The sequence below is a fragment of the Pelobates fuscus genome, chromosome 10 (assembly GCF_036172605.1).
Source record: "Pelobates fuscus isolate aPelFus1 chromosome 10, aPelFus1.pri, whole genome shotgun sequence".
NCBI lineage: Eukaryota > Metazoa > Chordata > Amphibia > Anura > Pelobatidae > Pelobates > Pelobates fuscus.
Genome location: NC_086326.1, coordinates 140,926,769 through 140,950,561, shown reverse-complemented (window position 1 = coordinate 140,950,561; position 23,793 = coordinate 140,926,769). Strand labels below are relative to the sequence as shown.

The 23,793-nt window shown below is 45.9% G+C and overlaps 1 protein-coding gene across 1 annotated transcript; it reads left to right on the top strand.

Moving 5' to 3' along the window:
• The first annotated feature begins 3,087 nt into the window (after nucleotides 1-3,087).
• On the top strand, nucleotides 3,088-4,355 carry LOC134574585 (gastrula zinc finger protein XlCGF17.1-like). The gene has a single exon (XM_063433713.1). The coding sequence runs from the start codon at nucleotides 3,140-3,142 to the stop codon at nucleotides 4,082-4,084; it is 945 nt and encodes a 314-aa protein (XP_063289783.1). The 5' UTR covers nucleotides 3,088-3,139; the 3' UTR covers nucleotides 4,085-4,355.
• The last annotated feature ends 19,438 nt before the right edge of the window (nucleotides 4,356-23,793 follow it).

Here is a 23,793-nt window from a genome sequence, read left to right as displayed (position 1 = left end):
GTGTGTAAAAATCTTCCCTCCTTTTTTTCCTTATATGGAGCATTTCCGGCATATGTTCTGTATTTCCGCCTCCTCCAATATGTCTGCTTTCATCCTCCATCACTGTGGATTAATTATGCCCTTCTCAACATGGTCCTGCATACCGGCTCATTCCGATACATCATTTCCGGTTTTTCGTCACTGCCGGAAATCGTCACTTCCGGTTTCGTCCTTACGGCGCCATTTTCGGCGGCCATATAGGGGCGTGTTCTTACATGTTGGTAATTCGTCAGGGAAGGAGGGGCAAGTCCCATGTGGACATGTTAATGGCTGCTGATGAGCTGAAATGGCCACAATCCCAACATTCCTGTTCAATAGCACCTTTTCTATTATTGGTTCGGTGATAAGGGTGCCTATAACATACATTAAGCCTGGTTTAAGCTATCACAATCCATACAAAGAGCAGTTAGCAACACAGAACCATTCAAGATTTTTAGAAAATCAGTGGACTTGAAGAGCACTTAAATGCTTTATAAACAAAAAAATAAATATATAAGAATATCCCAAAATTCCACAATAATCTCCTCTGACTTGTACAAGCAGCAATAGTGAATCCTTATTGATCAACTAAACCAATTTAAGAACAAACAAGCACTGTATGATATAACAAAGCAAAAGTGATAACAAAACAAATACACAGGCACAATACCTGAAATGTCAAAGAATCCCACTGCAGCCACCATTTAGAGGATAATTAGTAAACTAGCCACCTGTCACCTATTGGTTTCATGTATGCACTTGGCTGTTTGCAGCCTCCATCCTGTAAAATCATTGAAAGCCCTGTGAAAGTGCCATTTATTTTTGTATTAACCTCTTGATATATGCCTGTTAAGGTGCCATCGCAAGATTAACAACTAAATCACACATTAGGCCCAGTTTAACCCCTTAAGGACACATGACATGTGTGACATGTCATGATTCCCTTTTATTCCAGAAGTTTGGTCCTTAAGGGGTTAAACATTTTCTGACTTTGGTGGCTTAATCAGCAAGAAAAGGTTACTAGAATTTAAATAATTGTGTAATTATTTGCCCGTGATCTCCCTGGACCATGAAAAATAATTATACAAACAATCACCTTGAACTTATAATATGGTGTTTTTACTGCTGCGATTCACAGACAAATTCTGGTCATGGGAAGTTTTTGTATCTTAGACTAATACACTGAGATTAATGCACCTGCAGCAATTTGTATCCATTCTTATTATTTGTTGCCATGTTTTGTTATTTAATGTGTTGTATTAGACTGAACATTTTACATTATGGATGTTGTGCCCTATTTTGTCATTAGAGACATTCATTGGAGCTAGTTAGAAATAAAACCTGGCTGATCTGACTGTCATCCTGCCTCCCCTTTATAGTCTGATCATATTCTAAGGCCAACTATTATTGCATTCTATTTTAAACTGAATTGGCCCTATTTGGCCCTTTTGTATTTTTATATCAGTCAAGCCACAACTGCAGAGCTTTTTTAAGGTTTAACCTATTGTGGCTTCCAATTATGATGTCACAATACGTAAACCAAACCCTCCATCTTGCTCTCTACTTTTAGGTACATTTGTGATATTCTAAGGAACGTTTTGGAAGTCTTATGCCCATTCTATCCCTTTGCAATCTAATGAACAAAGCAACGAGGCTTTTCACCCTTGAACCCCATGTACCCCCTTTCAAGTTCTTACCATTGTTTCTTTCATCTAGGATTCAATTTAAAATAGTAGGACTCACCTGCAAAGCTCTCTATAACGGTGCCCTAAACTACATATCTTAACTCACAGCAGCTATGATCAAGTTTGTCCACTCTGTTCTGCAACTAACCATATTAACTGCACCCTAGTCTTAACTCTCACCTTCCTTTTCCATAGATACAAAGTTGTCACAGGAGGCCATTCTGCGTTCTATGAAACATTCTTTAATCTCCAATCTTTTACAGACAACTTAAAAGCCAATTTCTATTGTGAAGCATGTAAACATATGGCAAGCAGTGCCTTTATCCTTGTTCTAATATCGAGCAGTCTATTTAATTGCTGTACAACAAGACGTATTCAGCAAGTGTCAGCCATATACCACATTTTGGAAATCGCGTTTATTTGTGATGTTAAAAAAATGACTTCTCCGCAGAAGTAAAAGGCCGATAGGCCATACAGGTATTGTCAATTGCAGATTCACATTGTTCTTCTGGATGTGTGATGAGATGTCTGTTAGCACACTACTGTAGGAGTTAAATAGTGGGAATTGTGCCGCATGAAATGGGTTTGTACTAAATGCCTAAACTGGCGCACTGTGATATCTTCCTGTGAACTGCAGTATCTGGGGTGAATCGGCTACCATGCTGCTGAGTATGTATGGTGTCCCTGGAAGTGTTCGCAAATGACCGCAGTGTGAGGTGAAACAGGGCTGATGTCATTCAGAACACACTCTGGTTATGATGGGTGACGGTGCAGTCCTGGGATATATTGTCTGCATGTTCTAAGCTTGCACATATCTGTTTCAGCACTTCATCATGCTGCTGGAGATTACAGAGAAATATGGTGTCACATGTTGCAACTCCAGCAGCAGCGATGTGTCTAGCACCACCCACACTGAGATCTATCATTTTCACAGGCAAAAGAAGAGTGGCCAGTTCTTCCCTACTACACCTAAAATAATTCTAAGTATTCCTAGAAGGGAATTCAGGCAATACCTGCCAACCAATATATGCTGACATGCCCGTTTGCAATAATTATACTATCAGTGATTATAATTATTCTGAATAACCTCGTATTTCTTTTTTTTTTCAGGTAAACGAAGAACAAATTATTCAGCTTTAAACGTGAAAGAAATCTGTGGATTTAATGGCTCAGGCATCATCAAATAAATAATATCAATGAAGCTAATATGTCAGTGCACATAACACAGTAAAGACATTAAGATTTAACTGCTCAAACCTAAGAAAGACACAAAAATAAAGGAAACTCTGGAGATGGAAGGCATTTACATTGCTGAAGCTGTCCATGACAAAGCCATTAAGATAGATGACAGAGAAACCTCTTCAACCTCAGAGTTTTACAAGTGTTGTGAATGTCAGGAAAGTTTTACTTGTGAATTAAATTATGTTAAACACCAGATGTCTCATGATCAAAAGCAAAAATGTTTTTTTTCTGAAACTAAGAATGAAGAGAAAGATCATGAGAAGACTCACACAGGAGACAAACAATTTGCATGTTTTGCATGTGGGAAATGTTTCACCACCAATCAAAGCCGTGTTGCACATGAGAGATCGCATACGGGAGAAAAACCATATGTATGTTCAGAATGTGGGAAATGTTTCACGACAAAATCGCAACTTAATATTCACGTAAGATTTCACACTGGAGAAAAACCCTTTGCGTGTTCTGAATGTGGGAAACGATTTACCACAAAATCAAATGTCATTTCACATGAGAGAATTCACACAGGAGAAAAACCATTTTCATGCGCTGACTGTGGAAAATGCTTTAATTTAAAGTCACAGTTTCATGCTCATGAGCGAATTCACACAGGAGAGAAGCCATTTGCTTGCTCAGAATGTGGGAAATGTTTTGCCAGAAAAGCAAATCTTATTTCTCATGCGATAATTCACACAGGAGAAAAAACTTTTGCATGTTCTGAATGTGGGAAATACTTTACCACAAGTCAAGGCCTTCTTATACACAAGAGAACTCACACAGGAGAAAAGCCATTTGCATGTTCAGAATGTGGGAAATGTTTTACGACAACATCATATCTCAGTTTGCATAAGAGATTTCACACAGGAGAGAAACCTTTTGCTTGTTCTGAGTGTGGGAAATGTTTTAGTACAAAATCATACCTTAATATACATGAGAGATTTCACACAGGGGAAAAGCCATATGCGTGTTCAGAATGTGGCATGTGCTTTTCCCTTAAACCACATCTTCTTAGACATGAGAGAGTTCACACTGGAGAGAAACCGTATGAATGTTCTACATGCGGAAAATGTTTTTCTGCTAGGCAACATCTAATCAGGCATGAGAGAATTCACACAAGAGATAAAACAATTTGTCCAATTTGACTTTGACAAAGTTTCACATGGAGAAAATTAATGTAAGAGAAAATAATTTGTGTATTCTGTGTGTTGAGAAACTTTTACCATCAATTCAGATGTTAGTGTTCACATAGGAAAGGCTATATTATATCCTGAATGTGGGGAATGTTTACCTCCACAAAATGTCTTTATCAACATGAAAGAAATCACAAATTGAGTGACATGGGCTGGATAAAGCACACACTTGATTTTAGGACATTTGTCTTTCTGTGAATCTTTATTATATGCCTTCAGTAAGTCTCAGACCGTACTTAAAAAGTTTTTCAAATAATTTACCTCTTCATATTTTGATCCTAGGTCAGATTTCCAAAGATGGGACAATAGCCGTTAATGTTAATCAATCACTTATAATGGTATACTGTAGTATTATTTGTAACATTTTAAGTGTTTTTTTTTATTTCTATATAAACCTTTGTAAACCTTGAATGCACTTGAATTGTCATTAACTTTCACCATTTAGTAAGTTGTAAATATACATAAGAACAAAAATGGATAGGCTATGTTTGCTTATAGTTAATGATAACAAATTACTTGTTATATTTTGTTATCAATAGATATGATATTTGGCAATAAAATGGCATGTGATGAGATCATTTTGATGTTATTAGTTAGTTATTGCTTGCCACCAATTGTAATGAACCACCAGTACCCAGAGTCATCTGAAGATCTCCCAAATTTCTGCAAGGTTTCTCTATCACATACCCAAACATCAGTTGAGATGAAGGGTACAAAGACTGGTTTTATTGAGGCCAAGTCACCTTTTTATATACACGACCCCCAGCATGGGGTCCCTATTCATACAGACGTAAACCCGCCCAGGCGTCTCTGTGTCTAGGAGATAAGTGAATTTGCTTTTGCGTAAACTAATTATCTCCTAGGCATTCTATGTACAACACATAAAACACCCCAAAATACATATAAAACAGATAGGAACACCCACAATTATTATATCCCCGGATAGCCTGTGTCTGAGCGCCCAAGCTGTCCAAATATCGCTCACGTGTAGTGTAGCCAAATCGCCACCAGGGCAAAGTTATCATGAATTCCCGCGCACATACAAACACAAGCCTCCCTTTGCTCTTAGGAAGCGATGGTTCGCTGCAGTCCAGAGTGTCTCCTCCAATAGCTGCTCTCCTGGATGGTGGGGAAATGGTAGAAAACAGCGGTTGCCGGGGACCGGGGAAAGGAGGGTGAAGTGGCCCAACCAAGGGGAAGCATAGTGTAAAACAGGGAAAGTTAAATGGGGACGTTTTTCACAGACACTATAGTCATCAGAACATCTACAGCACATTGTAGTTGTTCGGGTGAGTATAGTCAGCAGGGCCGGTGCAAGGATTTTTGCCGCCTTAGGCAAAATAAAAATTTGCCGCCCCCCCATGTGACATCACAATGCCCCACCCATATGATCTGCCATATGCTGCAGATCATATGTGCTGCACACTGTGTTTACATTAAAAAGCCTGCAAGGACAGGCTATAGACACCGGAACCACTTCATTAAGCTGCAGTGGTTCTGGGGACTATAGTGTCCCTTTAATGTGAGGTAAATTATAGATTAGTATCACTAATAATATGCTAGATTGCCTACTTACAACCAGATGAAGATGGTGATGGGCTCTGGCTGCAGTTTGGCTCCACTGGTCTGGTGTAGAACCGGATCTCTGGAGGCTGTTTGTAACTACGGTCACAAAATAAAATTTTCTGGGAGAACAGGAAGCAGCTCCATTTTTTGAGGCCCCTTACACAGCTCAAGGTCTGGGCCCCAGGCAGGGGAGGGCTGGCAGCGTTAGGCCTGGGGGGCAAATCCAGTCAAGTGGCCCATCGCACCAAGAGGAGAGTAAAAACACGTTTCCCATGTGATTGAAAGGGGGGGGCAGTCACCTAAACAGACACACTCACTGACAGGCACACACACTTGCTGATTTGACACACACTAACAAACACACACTCACTGACAGGCACACGCACACTCACTGACAGACACACTGTTACAGGCATACTGACTCACACAGTCATACAAATTGACACACACACACATACAGGCATACTGGCTAACAGACACAGACAAACTGGCACACACACAGAGACATACATACTTGCACACACACACACACACACACACATACTTGCACACACACACAGACCTACTGACACACACACACACACACACACACAGACATACTGATACAGATACACTTTACACTTTTAAAGACAGTTTCCTACCTTTGCTTGTACCTTTCCTGAGGTCCAGTGTGCTGGCTATGGTGCTTGGGAGTTGGGGTCTAGCTCTTCCTTCTGTGCATGGGCCACCCGGTGGTCCCCCTTAGTATGTGGGCCCCAGTTCAACCACAGTACCAGCACCGCGGGCCCATGGGGGGCAATGAGGGGCATAACTGGGGACCACTGGGCCCCTGTGCAAGAATTAAAGTAGGGCCCCCTTGTCACTCTACCTGGTGCATATTTTCACTCCTCGTCACTCCCCACTAAGCAATACACATGGTTGACATGTGTATGGTTTCTTTGTGTGATTGTACTGTTGCTGAGTGAGTGTTACATGTATGTGTGTAGTTGGATGAGTGTGATTGTGTGGGTGTGAGAGCTGGCTGAGTGTGATTGTATTTGTGGCTGTTTGAAAGAGAGACAAAGAAACAGAGATGGAGATAGAGTGCCAGAGAAGACAGATAGGGAGGGAGAGACCGAGACAGAGAGCCAAAGGGAGACAGAGCTACACATGTAAAGAGATGGAGAGACAGAGAGCCAAAGGGAGACAGAGCTACACATGTAAAGAGATGGAGAGACAGAGAGTGACACAAGGAAAGGAGAGCCAGAGACAGCTAGAGAGAGACAAAGAGTGACACAAGGAAAGGAGAGACTGAGACAGCTAGAAAATCATAGAGAGACAGAGAGTGACACAAGGAAAGGAGAGCCAGAGACAGCTAGAAAACCATAGAGACAGAGAGTGACACAAGGAAAGGAGAGCAAGAGATAGCTAGAAAACCATAGAGAGACAGAGAGTGACACAAGGAAAGGAGAGCCAGAGATAGCTAGAAAACCATAGAGAGACAGAGAGTGACACAAGGAAAGGAGAGCCAGAGCCAGCTAGAGAGAGACAGAGTGACACAAGGAAAGGAGAGACTGAGACAGCTAGAAAACTAGAGAGACAGAGAGTGACACAAGGAAAGGAGATCCAGAGACAGCTAGAAAACCATAGAGACAGAGAGTGACACAAGGAAAGGAGAGCCTAAGACAGTTCAAAAACTAGAGAGACAGAAAGGAAGTGAGACACACAGAAAGAAGTAGAGCTAGGAAGAGACAGCCTCCTATGTGTGCAGGGAGAGGTGAGGTAGAGTATTTCACTCACCTTGATCCTGTGTGCCACTGCTGCAAGCTGGGACAGGGAATCCTGGGGGCCTAAGGTCTGCTGGGCTTGCTCTGTGCTCCCCTGTGCTGTGTAAGTGCTGGCATCCTGGGAACTTAGGGAGGGGGCCCTGCAGGCAGGATATGGAGGCAGCTCTGCCAGAACTCCGCCCAGGAAGAGGTGAGGGTAGGCAATGAGTTCCGGTGTGCCTCCGCGGGACACCCAAACAATGAATACAGCGGGACCTCCATCTGCACCCCACTCTGCCCCTTACTGAGGTTACTGGCCGATCGGCCAATCAGTGAGGTAAGATAATTTCTATTTAGTATATTGCCGAATTAGCAATATACTAAATAGCAGTTTTGCAAGGGGAGCCAGTCCTGCCAGCAGGGGTCTAAAGAGCAACCAGGCCCCCTGGTGTGATGGGCCTGGACGCATCTCCGACCCGGTAGTTCAGCCACTGGGAGGAACTTTTTTTTTTATTTTGGATGTGGGCAGCCCTGGATTTAGGGCGGCCTGGGGAGCAATTGCCACCCTGCCCCCCGGCCCAGCCCGCCCCTGGCCCCAGGGCCTGACAGTGAGTATGCCCATAAGGCCCACCCATAAGTCCACCTATATGTTCCACCCATTAAATTCGCTCACAGGGAATGTAGTGTGTAGGGGATGTGTTATTGTAGAGGATCTAATGTGTGTGCTTATGGAATGTAGTGTATAGGCATACCAGTTTGTGTAGGGGATGCAGTGTGTTTGTGTGTAGTGGAAGTAGTGTGTGTTTGTGGTTGTGTGAATCTGTGTTTGTATGCATAAGGGATGCAAGGTGTGTGTCTGTACGTGTGTGCATTGAGTGTGTGTAAGAAATGCATTGTGTTTCTGTGTGTATGTAAGAGAAGCAGTGTGTGTTTGCATGTGTGTGTAAGGGATGAATTGTGTGTTTCTGTGTATGTATAGGGATGCATTGTGTGTGTGTGTGTGTGTGTGCGTAGTGTGAAAGAGCTCCCTGCCTTGCCCCCTGTCCTATAGAGCTGTCCCTTCTGTCCCTTAGAGCTCTCCCCTGCCCCTTAGTGGTCTCTCCTCTCCCCCCACCCTTCCCTAGGAGTCTCTTCTCACACCCACCCACCCTCCCTGTGTTCTCCTCACCTCCCCTTCTCCTCAACCCCTCCCCCCTTTCTTCTTACTCCCCCCTCCCCGCTTTCTTCTTACTCTCCCCTCCCCTCTTCTTCTTACTCCCCCTCCCCTCTTTCATCTTACTCCCCCCTCCTCCCTTTCTTCTTACTCCCCCCACCCCTCTTCTTCTTACTCCCCCACCCCTCTTCTTCTTACTCCCCCCGCCCCTCTTCTTACTCCCTCCTCTACTTGTCTTCTTCTCACCTCCCGTTCTCCTCACCCCCTCTCCCTGTGTGCTTCTCACTCCCCCCTCCCTGTGTTATTCTCACTCCCCCCTCCCTGTGTTCTTCTCACCTCCCCTTCTCCTCACCCCCTGTGTTCTTCTTACTACCCCCCTGTGTTCTTCTACTCCCCTCATCCCCTCTTCTTCTTACTCCCCCCTTTCTTCTTACTCCCCCCTCCCCTCTTCTTCTTACCCCCCCTCCCCCCTTTCTTCTTACTCCCCTCTTCTTCTTACTCCCCCCACCCCTCTTCTTCTTACTCCCCCCTCCCTGTGTTCTTCTCACTCCCCCCTCCCTGTGTTCTTCTCAACTCCCCCTCTCCTCACCCCCTGTGTTCTTCTTACTCCCCCCTCCCTGTGTTCTTCTACTCCCTTCCTCCCCTCTTCTTCTTACTCCCCCCTTTCTTCTTACTCCCCCTCCCCCTTTCTTCTTACTCCCCCTCCCCTCTTCTTCTTACTCCCCCTCCCCCTTTCTTCTTACTCCCCCCTCCCCTCTTCTTCTTACTCCCCCCACCCCTCTTCTTCTTACTCCCCCCTCCACTTGTCTTCTTCTTACTCCCCCTCCCCCTTTCTTCTTACTCCCCCACTTTCTTCTTACTCTCCTCCCCCTTTCTTCTTACTCCCCCACTTTCTTCTTACTCCCCCCACCCCTCTTCTTACTCCCCCACCCCCTTCTTACTCCCACCTCCACTTGTCTTCTTCTTACTCCCCCTTCACTTGTCTTCTTCTTACTCCACCCCTCCACTTGTCTTCTTCTTACTCCCCCTCCCCCTTTCTTCTTACTCCCCCTCCTCCCTTCTTCTTACTCCCCCACTTTCTTCTTACTCCCCCACTACTCTTCTTACTCCCCCTCCCCCTTCTTAGTCCCTCCTCCACTTGTCTTCTTCTTACTGTCAGGATCGGGACAGGGATCCAACACGCAGAGTACTAACAGTAGAAAGGTATGTATACCGGGCCTTAGAATGGCCGGACTAACGTACAGAGAATAACAGAGAAAAGTCAGAGACAAGCCGAGGTCGAGGGAACGAGAAGACAGGTAAGCGGGAGACAAGCCGGGTCAGAGGGATAACAGAGATAAGCAGAATAGTACAACAAGCCGGGTCAGAACCAAAGAGAATACTAGAATACAAGAGCACTGAGTGACTAGACAAGCTAGAACCACGACAGGGCAATGAGCTGACGAGAGAAGTAAGCTTAAATACCCTAAGTCCGGAGAGTAGACACGCCTCCGCTGGGTGCTGATAGGATAAAGCCAATAGAGTGCCAGGTCGCTCGGGATAGCGTCAAGACGTCACGTATCGAGCGTCATGTTAGAAAAGGAAGCGGATCCCTTGCGGCCAGCGTTAGAATGACTGGATGGACCGCGAGGAACGGGAGATATGGCGTGTCTAGACGGATAAACAACTAAGTCTCTACCCTTCTCAAAGGTAGAGACCTCAGGTACCCTGACAGTACCCCCCCTCTCATATACGCCCACCGGGCGGAAGGAACCGGGACGAGATGGGAAGCGGGAGTGAAATGCCCTGCGGAGACGGGGAGCATGGACATCCTCCTGAGGTACCCAACTCCTCTCCTCAGGACCATATCCCTTCCAGTTGACCAGATACTGTAATCCTCCCCGGGAGAATCGGGAGTTGATAATGGAGTTCACCTCGTACTCCTCCTGACCGTCTACCTGAACCGAACGAGGTGAGGAAACCGTAGAGGAGAATCTGTTGCAAATCAGTGGTTTCAGCAAAGACACATGAAAGGAGTTGGGAATACGTAAGGCCGATGGCAGGGCTAGGCGATACGCAACCGGGTTGATACGAGACAAAACCCTGTAAGGGCCTATGTATCGAGGCGCAAATTTCATAGAGGGAACTTTTAAACGAATGTTCTTGGTACTCTGCCATACTCTATCCCCAGGGACAAAAACTGGAGCCGCCCTTCTGTGTTTATCAGCGTGTTTTTTGAACAACATAGAATTATGCAGGAGAATTTGACGAGTCTGATCCCACAACTTCTTCAGATTGGCGACATGATCATCGACCGACGGTACTCCTTGGGAAGAAGAGACCGAAGGAAAAATGGAAGGATGAAAGCCATAGTTCATGAAGAAGGGGCTGGAACGAGTAGAATCACAAACGAGATTATTGTGTGCGAACTCTGCCCAAGGAATCAAACCGACCCAATCATCCTGGTGTTCGGAAACAAAGCAGCGCAGATATTGTTCAATCTTTTGATTAGTACGCTCAGCGGCTCCGTTAGACTGAGGGTGATATGCAGAGGAAAAGTTCAATTTGATACCTAATTGAGAACAGAAGGATCTCCAGAATCGTGAGACAAATTGAGAGCCTCTATCAGAAACGATTTCAGAAGGTATCCCATGTAAGCGAAAAACTTCTCTCGCAAAAATCTCCGCCAATTCAGGAGACGTGGGGAGTTTAGGCAACGGCACAAAATGAGCCATCTTAGTGAATCTATCCACCACCGTAAGAATAACAGTCTGTCTCTTGGAAGCAGGTAAATCCACAATAAAGTCCATGGCCAAACAGGACCATGGTTTCTCAGGAATGTCCAAGGGAAGCAACAAACCACAAGGAGATGCGTGAGGCTGTTTAGTCCTGGTACAAGTCTCGCAAGCTCCGACGAACTCCTTAATATCCTTTCGTAAGGAAGGCCACCAGAAATCCTTGGAGATCAGGGAATAAGTCTTGCGAATGCCAGGATGACCAGCCACCTTGCTTTCGTGGAAACACTGTAAGAGCTCCAGTTGGAGTTCAGGAGGAACGAATTTTCTCCCCTCAGGAGTCTGTCCAGGTGCCAGATGCTGTAAGTTCGAGATCTGGGCAAGCAACGGAGAATGGATTTTAAGACTCGTGTTAGCAATAATATTGCATTGGGGTACTATAGAGGACAGAAGAAGCCAAAGGTTCATATTGGCGAGATAGAGAATCGGCTTTAGAATTCTTTGAACCAGGCCTATAAGTAAGAATGTAATTGAAATGGGTGAGGAATAACGACCAACGAGCTTGCCTGGAAGACAATCGCTTGGCCTCTCCAATATAGGACAAGTTCTTGTGATCCGTTAAAATAGTAACAGGATGTAATGTCCCTTCCAATAAATGTCTCCATTCTTTTAAAGCCTTGATAACAGCTAGTAGTTCTCTGTCACCAATGTCATATCTGCTCTCAGTACCAGACAATTTTTTAGAAAAAAATCCACATGGATGTAATGGTTTATCCACACCTAGCCTTTGGGATAGGATAGCACCTATGCCAGTCTCCGAAGCGTCTACCTCAAGTAGGAAAGGAAGAGTGGTATTAGGGTGAACTAAAATTGGGGCGGAAGCAAAAAGCTCCTTGAGAGTTTTGAAAGCAAGGAGAGCTTCCGTAGACCAATTCTTAGTATCAGCCCCCTGTTTGGTCATATTGGTGATGGGCGCAATAATAGAAGAATACCCCTTAATAAAGCGCCTATAATAATTGGAGAACCCAATAAATCTCTGAACGGCCTTGAGACCCTTGGGTAGAGGCCAATCTAGAATGGACTGAAGTTTATCCGGGTCCATCTTAAATCCCTCCCCAGAGATCACATAACCGAGGAAATTTACTTGGGATTGATCGAAACTACATTTCTCCAATTTGCAGTACAGACCATGTTGAAGAAGTTTGTGCAAAACCCTTCTGACTTGTTCGTGGTGAGTCTCAATCTCTCTAGAATGAATGAGTATATCGTCCAGGTATACAATGACACACTCATGCTGAAATTCCCTAAGAACCTCATTTATCAGATCCTGGAATACAGCCGGTGCATTACATAACCCAAAAGGCATTACAGTATATTCATAATGACCGTAACGAGTATTGAACGCCGTCATCCACTCGTGTCCCTGCTGGACTCTCACCAAGTTGTACGCCCCTCTGAGGTCTAACTTAGTGAAAATGTTAGAACCCTTTAAACGATCAAAGAGTTCAGTAATCAAAGGAATGGGATAAGCATTCCTAATGGTTATCTTGTTCAAACCTCGATAATCAATACAAGGCTTAAGTGAACCATCCTTCTTTTTAACAAAAAAAAATCCAGCCCCGGCAGGGGAGGAGGATCTCCTAATGAATCCCTTGTCTAAATTCTCATGAATATACTCCTCTAGAACTGAATTCTCCTTAGTAGATAACGGGTATACATGACCCCTGGGAGGCATGGTACCAGGGAGTAGGTTAATCTTGCAATCAAAGGATCTGTGTGGAGGTAAGGTATCGGCTCTCTTTTTATCAAATACTGCCTTTAAATCCAGGTACTGAGGCGGTATTTGTATCTCTGTAGGATTAGAGGAGCTAGCCGACGTGTTTGCCAGGCAAAGAGGCGAGACCCTCCGCAAACACTTCTCTTGGCAATTCTGACCCCATGAAACTATCTCCCCTAACTCCCAATTAATGATAGGGTTATGTCTCTTTAACCAGGAGTACCCCAGGACTATGGGAATAGAAGAAGAGGAAATGATCAACAGGGGTAGATCTTCCTCATGCAAGATACCAACAGTTAAATTCACAGGTATGGTCTCACGGAAAATAACAGGCTCAAGTAAAGGTCTACCATCTATGGCCTCAACGGCCAGGGGTGTCTCCCTTAACTGGGATGGGATAGTATGCTTGTTAACAAAAACTTGATCGATAAAGCTCTCAGCGGCTCCAGAATCGATCAAAGCCATGGTTTTTACTACTCCCTTCTCCCAAGTCAAAGAAACGGGTAACAGAAGCCTGTGATCTTTATAATTGTGAACAGAGGACAAAATAGATACACCCAAGGCCTGTCCTCTAGAGAAACTTAGGTGCGAGCGTTTCCCGAACGATTGGGACAATTTAGGCGTAAATGACCTCTGACTCCACAGTACATACATAAACCCTCCCTTCTCCTGTACTGTCTCTCCTCCTCTGTGAGGTGAGTATTACCTATCTGCATAGGCTCAGGGAAACGTGAGGTTTCGATCTCAGAATTTCGAAATGCAGGAGCTAGTTTAAAGGAGGGTCTACGAGTCCTATCTCGAGTGTTCTGCCTCTCTCTTAAGCGTTCATCAATGCGAGAGATAAAAGAAATTAAATCCTCCAAATTCTCAGGGAGCTCTCTAGTAGCGACCTCGTCAAGGATTACATCTGATAGCCCATTTAAAAATACATCTATATAAGCCTGTTCGTTCCACTTAACTTCTGCCGCCAAGGATCTGAACTCTAGTGCATAATCTACAAGTGTTCGATTCTCCTGTCTAAGGCGCAACAGTAATCTAGCTGCATTGACCTTCCTACCAGGGGGGTCAAAAGTTCTTTTAAAAGCAGCTACAAAGGCATTATAGTCATAGACTAACGGGTTATCATTCTCCCATAAAGGATTAGCCCATCTCAGAGCCTTCTCAATGAGTAACGTAACAATAAATCCAACCTTCGCTCTATCTGTAGGATAGGAGCGGGGTTGTAATTCGAAATGGATGCTGATCTGGTTAAAAAAGCCACGACACTTCTCAGGAGAACCGCCATAACGTACTGGTGGAGTAATACGAGAAGAAGCACCTACAGTAGCTACTTATAGACCTGAACTTACAGGAGAGATCGAAGGAGTACGTGTCTCCTCTGGTGGGTTACTAGCACGAGACAAAAGCGCCTGTAGTGCTAGGGCCATCTGATCCATCCTGTGTTCCATGGCATCAAACCTGGGGTCGGAAGAACCAAGCTGACTGTTAGTACCTGCAGGATCCATTGGCCCTGTCGTAATGTCAGGATCGGGACAGGGATCCAACACGCAGAGTACTAACAGTAGAAAGGTACGTATACCGGGCCTTAGAATGGCCGGACTAACGTACAGAGAATAACAGAGAAAAGTCAGAGACAAGCCGAGGTCGAGGGAACGAGAAGACAGGTAAGCGGGAGACAAGCCGGGTCAGAGGGATAACAGAGATAAGCAGAATAGTACAACAAGCCGGGTCAGAACCAAAGAGAATACTAGAATACAAGAGCACTGAGTGACTAGACAAGCTAGAACCACGACAGGGCAATGAGCTGACGAGAGAAGTAAGCTTAAATACCCTAAGTCCGGAGAGTAGACACGCCTCCGCTGGGTGCTGATAGGATAAAGCCAATAGAGTGCCAGGTCGCTCGGGATAGCGTCAAGACGTCACGTATCGAGCGTCATGTTAGAAAAGGAAGCGGATCCCTTGCGGCCAGCGTTAGAATGACTGGATGGACCGCGAGGAACGGGAGATATGGCGTGTCTAGACGGATAAACAACTAAGTCTCTACCCTTCTCAAAGGTAGAGACCTCAGGTACCCTGACACTTACTCCCCCTCCACTTGTCTTCTTCTTACTCCCCCTCCCCCTATCTTCTTACTCCCCATCCCCCTTTCTTCTTACTCCCCCACTTTCTTCTTACCCCCCCACCCCTCTTCTTACTCTCCCTCCCCCTTCTTACTCCCTCCTCCACTTGTCTTCTTCTTACTCCCCCACCCCTCCCCTCGTTCTTCTTACCCCCCCCACCCCTCCCCCAGTTCTCCTCCTAACCTCACCTCCCCTGTAGTGTGGCCGAGCTCCTCTCCGGTCCGCGGTACAGGAGTTTCTGTTTCCTGTACCCGTCCGGACTGACAGGAAGTGCACACTAAGTGTGCACTTCCTGTCAGTCCGGCCGGGTCGCGGACCGGAGAGGAGCTCCGGCCACGCTACAGGGAAGGGGAGGTGAGGCAGTGCGGCAGCCGCCTGAGCGCTCTCTATAGAGCGCTCAGGCAGCTGCAGCATTTAAAGGGCCGGCGATGGGGGCGCAGGGCGCCCCCTCCTACATGGCGCCCTAGGCGGCTGCCTAGTTCACCTTGTAGGAAGCGCCGGCCCTGATAGTCAGTCCCTGCAGGATTTTCAATCTAAATACTGCCTTTTCAGAGAGAAAGTGTGCGGCACTGCTGTTCAGCGTCTTCAAGCTCTGCATTGATTCAATGCATTTCTATGAAGAGATGCTGATTGGCCTGGCTGGCATTTGGCCCCACCCCCACTCCGTCTCCTTTTCCCTATGGGAAAGCATTGGATTGGCTGAGATCATTAATTTGGATGATGTCAGCCAAAGAAGTGAATCAGAGGCGGCACTGGCACGTGGCACTGGAAAAAAAAGGTACGTTTTAACCCTTTCTAAGGGGGCTAAAAAGGGGCATGCTACCTAAATGGTGGTTTTAACACTATAGGGTCAGGAATACATGTTTGTTCCATAATTAAAGTGTACTTAGTTGTAAACTGAACTTTAGGAAAATGAAAGACCAGCAAATTTAATGTACACATTGTCCTAGTCAGATTGCTAGCAAAGGTGTTGATTGTGTTAAAATTTTATGTAACATTTTTGCTCTTCTCTGTGCTTTACTCGGTGCTGCTCTCAGTCAATGTTGTCATACTGTTGGCATTAATGTCAGTATGTCGGAGTAATGGAGGTGAAATGATTTAATTAGGTAAATATGTGGGAGGTAAGACAGCCCAAGAGACAGGTGAGGCAGGACTTGGTAGGATGGATGTATCACTATAGCAATTCCTAAAGAAACCATTAGGATAAGTTGTATATTTATTACTTTAGGCAGTGGCGTACATACCGGGGTCGCAGGGGTCGTGGCTGCGACCGGGCCCAGCCCACCAGGGGGCCCGGCCACACTGCGACCCAGTATGTACCCAGTGTGGCCAGCCTCTTCTCCTGGGGGGCCCAGGAGCCGGCCACCCCCGAGGCTGGCCCTGGTGTCACCCAGCGGATGGGCTGGCGGGCGTGCGAGGGAGCACTCTCCCCTGAGTGCTCCCTCTTCAACTCCCTCGCGCACCGCACTGATACCGAAGCCGGAATATGATGTCATCTTCCGGCTCCGGCATCAGTACGCAGCGCGCGAGGGAGCTGAAGAGGGAGCACTCAGGGGAGAGTGCTCGTGCGCGCGCGCGTGCCAGCCAGCCAGCCAGCCTGGTGACACCAGGGTCAGCAACACCAGGGAATCCCCTCAGCTCTCCCTAAGGTAAGGAGGCTGGGGGATTAAATTTTTTTTAAAAAGTGTGTGTGTGTGTGTGTGTGTGTGTTAGTCTTAGAGAGGGTGTGTGTGTTAGTATTAGAGTGTGTGTGTGTGTGTGTGTGTGTTAGTGTGTGTGTGTTAGAGAGTGTGTGTGTGTTAGTGTTAGAGTGTGTGTTAGTGTTAGAGTGTGTGTGTGTTAGAGTGTGTGTGTTAGTGTTAGTTTTGTGTCAGTGAGTGTGTTACTGTGTGTGTGTTACTGAGTGTGTTAGTTTATGTGCGTCTGTTAGTGAGTCTGTTTGGTGTCTGTTAGTGAGAGTGTGTTTTGTAAGTGAGTGTGTATGTATGTCTGTCACTGAGTGTGTGTCTGTCAGTAAATGTGTGTGTCTGTTAGCTAGTGTGTATGCGTCCCGCGCAGAGTAAGTGCGGGGGGGGGCCACGGATCAGTTTTCGCACCGGGGCCCCATGGGTTGTGTGTACGCCACTGACTTTAGGAGTTGTGACAAACTCCCCTCTCCAAGTGGGTTTGCCACAAGCTCCTGGAGGAGCCCCCTTGCCAGCCTCCTGCCCACAGACTATGGGCCCTGCAGGGAAACCTGTAAAAATCTACCAAACTTGACCGACCGTTAGCACGGATTTCATGGAACTGTTGTGAGCATAGGACAATGTGCACGGTCGGTCAAAATTATGACGCCCATGGAAATCCCGAACCCCTAAACCGATCTGGATGATTTTTGGATATGTTGGTCCCCTAGATTAGGGTTATCAGGGGATATGACTTCTGTTGGGTTTCCATGTGTTTTAGGGGTACTTTTGTGGTGTTGTTGTATTGCATGTTTTTTTTTGTTTTTTTTTTAATATTTTTATTGTTATCACAATATAAATGCGAGTTTCAAGTATAATACGGTTAAAGCGGGTTGTCGCCTACGCAGAGGCGTGCTTATTAAAGTTTCAGTTAACATGGGGCAAACATATTGCGGATTTGTCTGAATATCATGTAATTGCCTGCGCAGAGGCGTATGAGTCATCATAGGCATGTAGGTAGGCAGTAGTAAGATAAGCGGGTAAACGAGGGCAGATAAACTAAGAGTCAGCGCCAATGAACAGAACAATGTATAAGCATTATCTCTTATCATTTTTGCATCATTAACAGCAGGAGCATAGTTAACACCCTGTATCATGTCAGTGCCTCATGGCCATGGTATGAGCTAGTCGTTTGTCGTGTAACATCTCTTAAATAACCATCATGCATGCAATAATAAAGGAGGCATATTGGTTAAAAAACAACATTGATAAACATATTTATACGACTATAGTAAAGGCCATTAACGGCAGGTATCTAAACAGTTGTTCTGTCTATGTTTCGAATGCAGAGTGTTAAGAACATTTGCGAGTCAGACAGTGTATAAGCTGCAGTGCTAGTGCTATCAACATTTCAAACGCATTCTAATTATTGGGAATTGCCTGGCATCGTGTATAGTGAAGCTATCTGGTTTTCCAGTATGCAGAGATATGCGACTTTACAGCTTATCATGTAACTGGCAGCTATTATGTATGCGGCAATAGGCAGCGTCGGTCTTTGGCCCCTAGGGGCAATATAGCATAGACTAGGTTCCTTTAGCATTTTAAGTTAGCATGGTAGTGGCAGACTGGCATCAAATAGGCATAGTAAGTAAAAACTGAATGACATTGTAGTGTCCTGTTGCCCAGTCATTAAGGTGTTTCACCAGTTATCGTTCCATGGAACTAGTTTAAGAGTCTCTCCACTGGAGGTGGCGATGTAATGCCTGATGTGAAGCACTGTCCAGCGCGGGGCCAATGGACCCACCTGGTATAGCATTGCCGTGGCCTCTTGCAGGCTTGTGTCCGGGTGTATATGCTTGCCTAGCTGGTTATTCAGTGCAGGGCCCCTCCCGCCTCCCCGGCGTGACCAACCCCCCCTTTGTTCCACTCCAGGTCTGCTCCGGCCGGTCGGCCCGGAGAGTAGCAGTGCTGTGGGCACTCAAGGATAGCAGCAGCCCGGCAGACTCCCACCCCTGAAAAGTCCTCGGGCCCCTCGTCCCCTGCACCTCCCCATCACCTGCAGTTCCCCGGTGAAGCTCCAGCTCCGTTGTGCCTCCCCCTTCTCCGGTCACATACTTGTCGCCGGTGTTCGCCTCCCCGGCTACCGGTCCACCAGGGGTCCAGCTCGCCCCGGCTCCACAGGGCTCTCAGAGTTGGGGGCAGGCCTCCCTGAACCACCACCAAATCCAGGGGTTAGAGCCGGCTCCGCGTCGACCTTTCTGCTGCCCGGAGGGGTCCAACTGTGGGATCAGTCCCCCCGGTAGGCCAGGGCGACCCCGCCTGATTCCCAGTAGTGTGTGCGCAGAGTAGCCATCTTGGCGCCACGTGGGAAAGGGCTCCCCAGTGTGTAGGTCCTCCGCCTCCAGTCTCCGGAGTGTTGACTCGTGGGCCGGGATCACCCCCGCCGGCCCGAGGGGGGGGGGAAACGGGGCCGGACCCCCTCCTCTCCCTCAGCCATCCGATCTCGTGGCTCCTGCCGTCTCCTTGTGCGGGTATGTCCCATGGGCTCAGCTCGGTCGGGTCGTGCGGCTGTGGCTTAGTGGGTGTCGCTGTAACTTGCTCCTGTGTCTCTCCCCGCTCAGGGCTTGTTTTTGCCCCTTCTCCGGATGGGTTTTGGTGCAGTGTTGTGGCGTTTTTTGTAGCGTTTTTAAGCGTTTTTAGGCGTTTTTAGGCAATCCAGAGCCAGAGCTGACATGGCTTGCTGCCGCTCGGCTCGGCGGCCCGGCCCCGCCCCCGCATGTTTTTTCTGTGCTTGCAGATAATTGGATGAGATTAGTACAGTTCCTGATCCAATTATCTCCCATGCACAGAGGAGGGATTATCTAATTGTATATGGGAGTGTCATGTATTTAAACACATTTGTCATTGGTCTGTGACTTTGTGCTGCAGTCCCCCACAAGGTCCAGGGGGGAGTGCCCCTTGCACGGGGACATGCATATAAGGCCAGTTGTGGCTGCCAATAAATGGGTCCAGTTTGCACTCCAAAACTGTGTGTCATCCTGTTATTGGAGGGAAAGAAGATTTACTCCTGTGTCTGGTGTTCCAGCTTGCAGGATATTCAACGGGGAAAGTCCTTGTAAGGACTAGAGCTAATTCCCCATTCGGCTCCAGGAATGAGCGGTTCCAGGACCCAGTCAAGCCACGCCGACTGTGGGCAGAAGTGCTGCGGTTTGTCCCCTGTTCCAGCTAGGAAGCGGTCCATGGCGTAGGTACCCAGCCGGGCTACAGGGAGCTCTGTTACATCTTTTTTAGATACAAAAAAAGAACCCTGCACCAGCAGGCGAGGATGATTTACGTATGTGGCCATTACTTTGATATACTCTTCCATTATTCTACTCTCCTATGGAGATAACGCATATACTGCTCCCTTGGGTGGCATAGCGCCGGGTAGCAGATTTATGGAACAGTCATATGATCTGTGAGGATGTAGAATATTGGTCTGACTTTTACTGAATACCTCCTTAACCTCCCAGTATTGAATAGGAACTTCAGAGGCCTGAGGCGTAGTAGTGGGTATTGTAATGAAGTCCACTCTTTTGATAATGTGCAACATACATCTCTCGGTACACTCCTTGCCCCATTCCAATATTTCCCCTTTTGCCCAATCAATATGAGGATTGTGCTTAATAAGCCAAGGAAAGCCTAATATGATGGGGCAAGAAGGAGAAGCAATTATTTGGAATGTTGTGTCTGTCACATCATGCCATGTTCTGCGGAGATGTCTGGCTTTGGCTTCTGGTATCCAGTACTCTTTTTACATTTCTTGTTTTGTTTTTCTGGTTTTCTATTCTATGTCTGGTTTTCTTTATGCTGGGTTTTTCTGGGTTCATTCTTGTAATCCGGAATTCCCAGTGTCCAGGTTTCCTTTAAATGTTTGTTTTATGTTGTCACACCCGTTTGTTTTCCATTTTCCTTTTGTGTCAGTCTGGACCTGCAGCAGTGTTTCAAGTCTCTGCCCTTTCTTGCAGGTAAGTGCTATTGTGGTTTAGTATGGTTCTTTTAGCGAACATTAGGCAGTGTAGGACCTGCCGAATATGGGGTACATTGGCGTTGTGGCAGGCTTATGCAATGTATGATCATATAATGTAACTAAATCCCCATACTTTTCATATATAGTGCTTAGTTATGTCTCCTCTTGTTATGCCTATTATATCTTGTCTTGTTTTATTTTGTAATCCCAGTCCACATACAGTCCTGTCCTGTCCCTGTTTAGTTAATGTTCCCTTATGTATTGTTTACATGTTCTGGGTTTAGCTTCCTATCCTTCTCTGGTTATGGGTTCTACTAGTTCTGTCTTGGTTTCATGTTTGGTGCCTCTCCTAGTCTTTGCTTGTTTCTGTACTGGATACATGTCTGCTGCAGAGCCCCCCCTATCCAGTTCCTGGGAGGTCTGCATATCAAGCTCCTAGTTCCTGGGATCCGCATAAGCTGCATCAGGTTTCTGGTATGTGGCCGCACAAACGCTGGTGCTTAACACCAGGGGGCGTGCGGTTACCCTGCACCAGGCCCTGATAATCCACTTCCACGCTGAAGACCCCCAACTTCTCAGTAGGCACACAGGGGTCCCGGTTTCCGTACCACCACCCGTGACAATGTCTTCCTTGTGTAAGGCACCAATGGAAATGTTAATGGGAAAGGTTTCGTGGGTAATTAAGGGTTGAGAGAGAGAGGTATCCCGTCAATAGCCTCAACAGCCAGAGGTAATGATCTCTCCTTGATAGGTATAGCATTTTTTTTTAACAAAATGAACATCAATGAAGTTTCCTGCCCCACTGTAGTCCATCAGGGCTTTGCATGAAAAGTTATTTTTGTTACATTTGACCGTAATATGAAGGAGGAATCTATTTTTATTATTCCCAGAGGAAGTATCCATCACACCTATGACCTGTCCCCTTAAGGTTCTTAGGTGTGGAAGTTTTCCGGACATATAGGACAAGCACACCTCATATGGCCTTTTCTACCGCAGTACAGGCATAGACCCTCTTTTCTCCTATATTGTCTTTCTGCCTCTGACAGTCTCGTGACCCCCAACTGCATAGGTTTGGGTTCGGGCTGTACAGGGAGGTCAGGAACAATAGGTCTGGAAAAACGAGTTGCGAATGACATAGCCATACGTCTGGTTCTATTTCTGGTAGTTTCTCTGGTTCTAAGTCTATTATCAATTTGCATGACAAATGTGATAAACTCATTAAATTTTTTAGGTATATCTTTGCCAGCAATCTCGTTCAGAATTGCTTTGGATAATCCTTTTTTTAAATGCAGAGATTAACCCGCTATTAGTCCAGTTTACCTCAGAAACCAAGGTGCGAAATTCTATGGCATAATCTGAGATAGACCGGTTCCCTTGTTTGATATGCATTAGGGCAGTGGAGGCGTCATCCTCTCTACCTAATGGTTCGAATGTTAATTTTAATTCCGCAAGGAATTCCTGGTAATTATGTGCAATACTCCTTTTACTCTCCCATAACGGATTGGCCCAACCTAAGGCTTTACCTTTAAGTTGGTTCATTAGGTAACCAATCTTAGCTCTATCTGAGGAAAAAGATCCCGGTGAGGCCTCAAAATGATACTCAATTTGATTCAGAAATCCCCAGCAGTCTTGAATATTACCATCAAAATGCAGGGGAGAGGTACTATAGATGAAGGTATATTAGGCAGAGGTGACATAGTTGGAGAAACCTCAGGCTGTAGATGCGCTGTTCGAGTAAGGAGCGTACTGAAAGCCTGGGGAAATTGATCCATACAGTGATCATTCTCCTCTAGCTTTCTTTTGCAAGCTGCTATGTGCTGACACAATTCTACAGGATGTATGGCCATGTCGTAATGTCAGGATTACTAATTGATCCAGCACGTAGAATTGTATCACATCTAGGACTAAAAGGTAATGTCTTACCGGGCCATAAAGGGACACTATAGTCACCAGTGCAACTACATGTATTCCTGACCCTATAGTGTTAACACCACCATCTAGCCCCCCTGGGCCCCTCATGCCTCCATAAATATAGTAAAATCTTACTGTATTCAAGCCTGAAGCTGTAACTCTGCATGCTGTTTGCCTAAAAAAAAAGAACAACAGTCTGCTGACATCATCAAAAGTGGTAGCCTGATCCAATCACAGTGCTTCCCCATAGGATTGGCTGAGACTGACAAGGAGGCAGATCAGGAGCAGAGCCAGCACAAGTCAAACACAGCCGTGGCCAATCAGCATCTCCTCATAGAGATGAATTGAATCAATGAATCTCTATGAGGAAAGTTCAGTGTCTGCATGCAGAGGGAGGAGACACAGTGCTGCCCTGTGCTCTGCTGACAGCAGATCTGAGTGGATTGATGAGTTTTATGCCTCAATACACTCGGAAGTCCCTCTGATGGCATTCTGAGTGCCTGCAACTGGAGGTGTTCCTAGCTTTCAATGTAAACACTGTATTTTCTCAGAAAATACAGTGTTTACATGAGAAAGGCTGCAGGGAGCTATAGTTCTCACCTGAACAACCTCATTAAGCTGAAGTTGTTCAGGTGACGATGTTATGGTATAATTTAGAAATAAGTTCAAAGTGCACAAAAATGTGGAATAGGTGGCGCTTTTTGTATTCGTGTACAGTTTAGAGAAAATAGCCGCTAAAACACTCCGTGGGTACTCCTATAAAACCCACCACATATAAAAGATCACCAAAAATCGACAATGAAAACCTGCGTTTTCTTGAGTGTAGCGCTGAGTGTGATAAAATAATACAACAGTGTATAGTGCTCTTAATTGCACTTACCCTCTTTTACACACTTGTATACATGAAAAGAAAGGGAAAAAATAGACAAATAATTGTGCAGTATGTTTAAGCTGAATTAACAAAATTTTTGTATTTTATATATGATATTTCAAATTTTATTA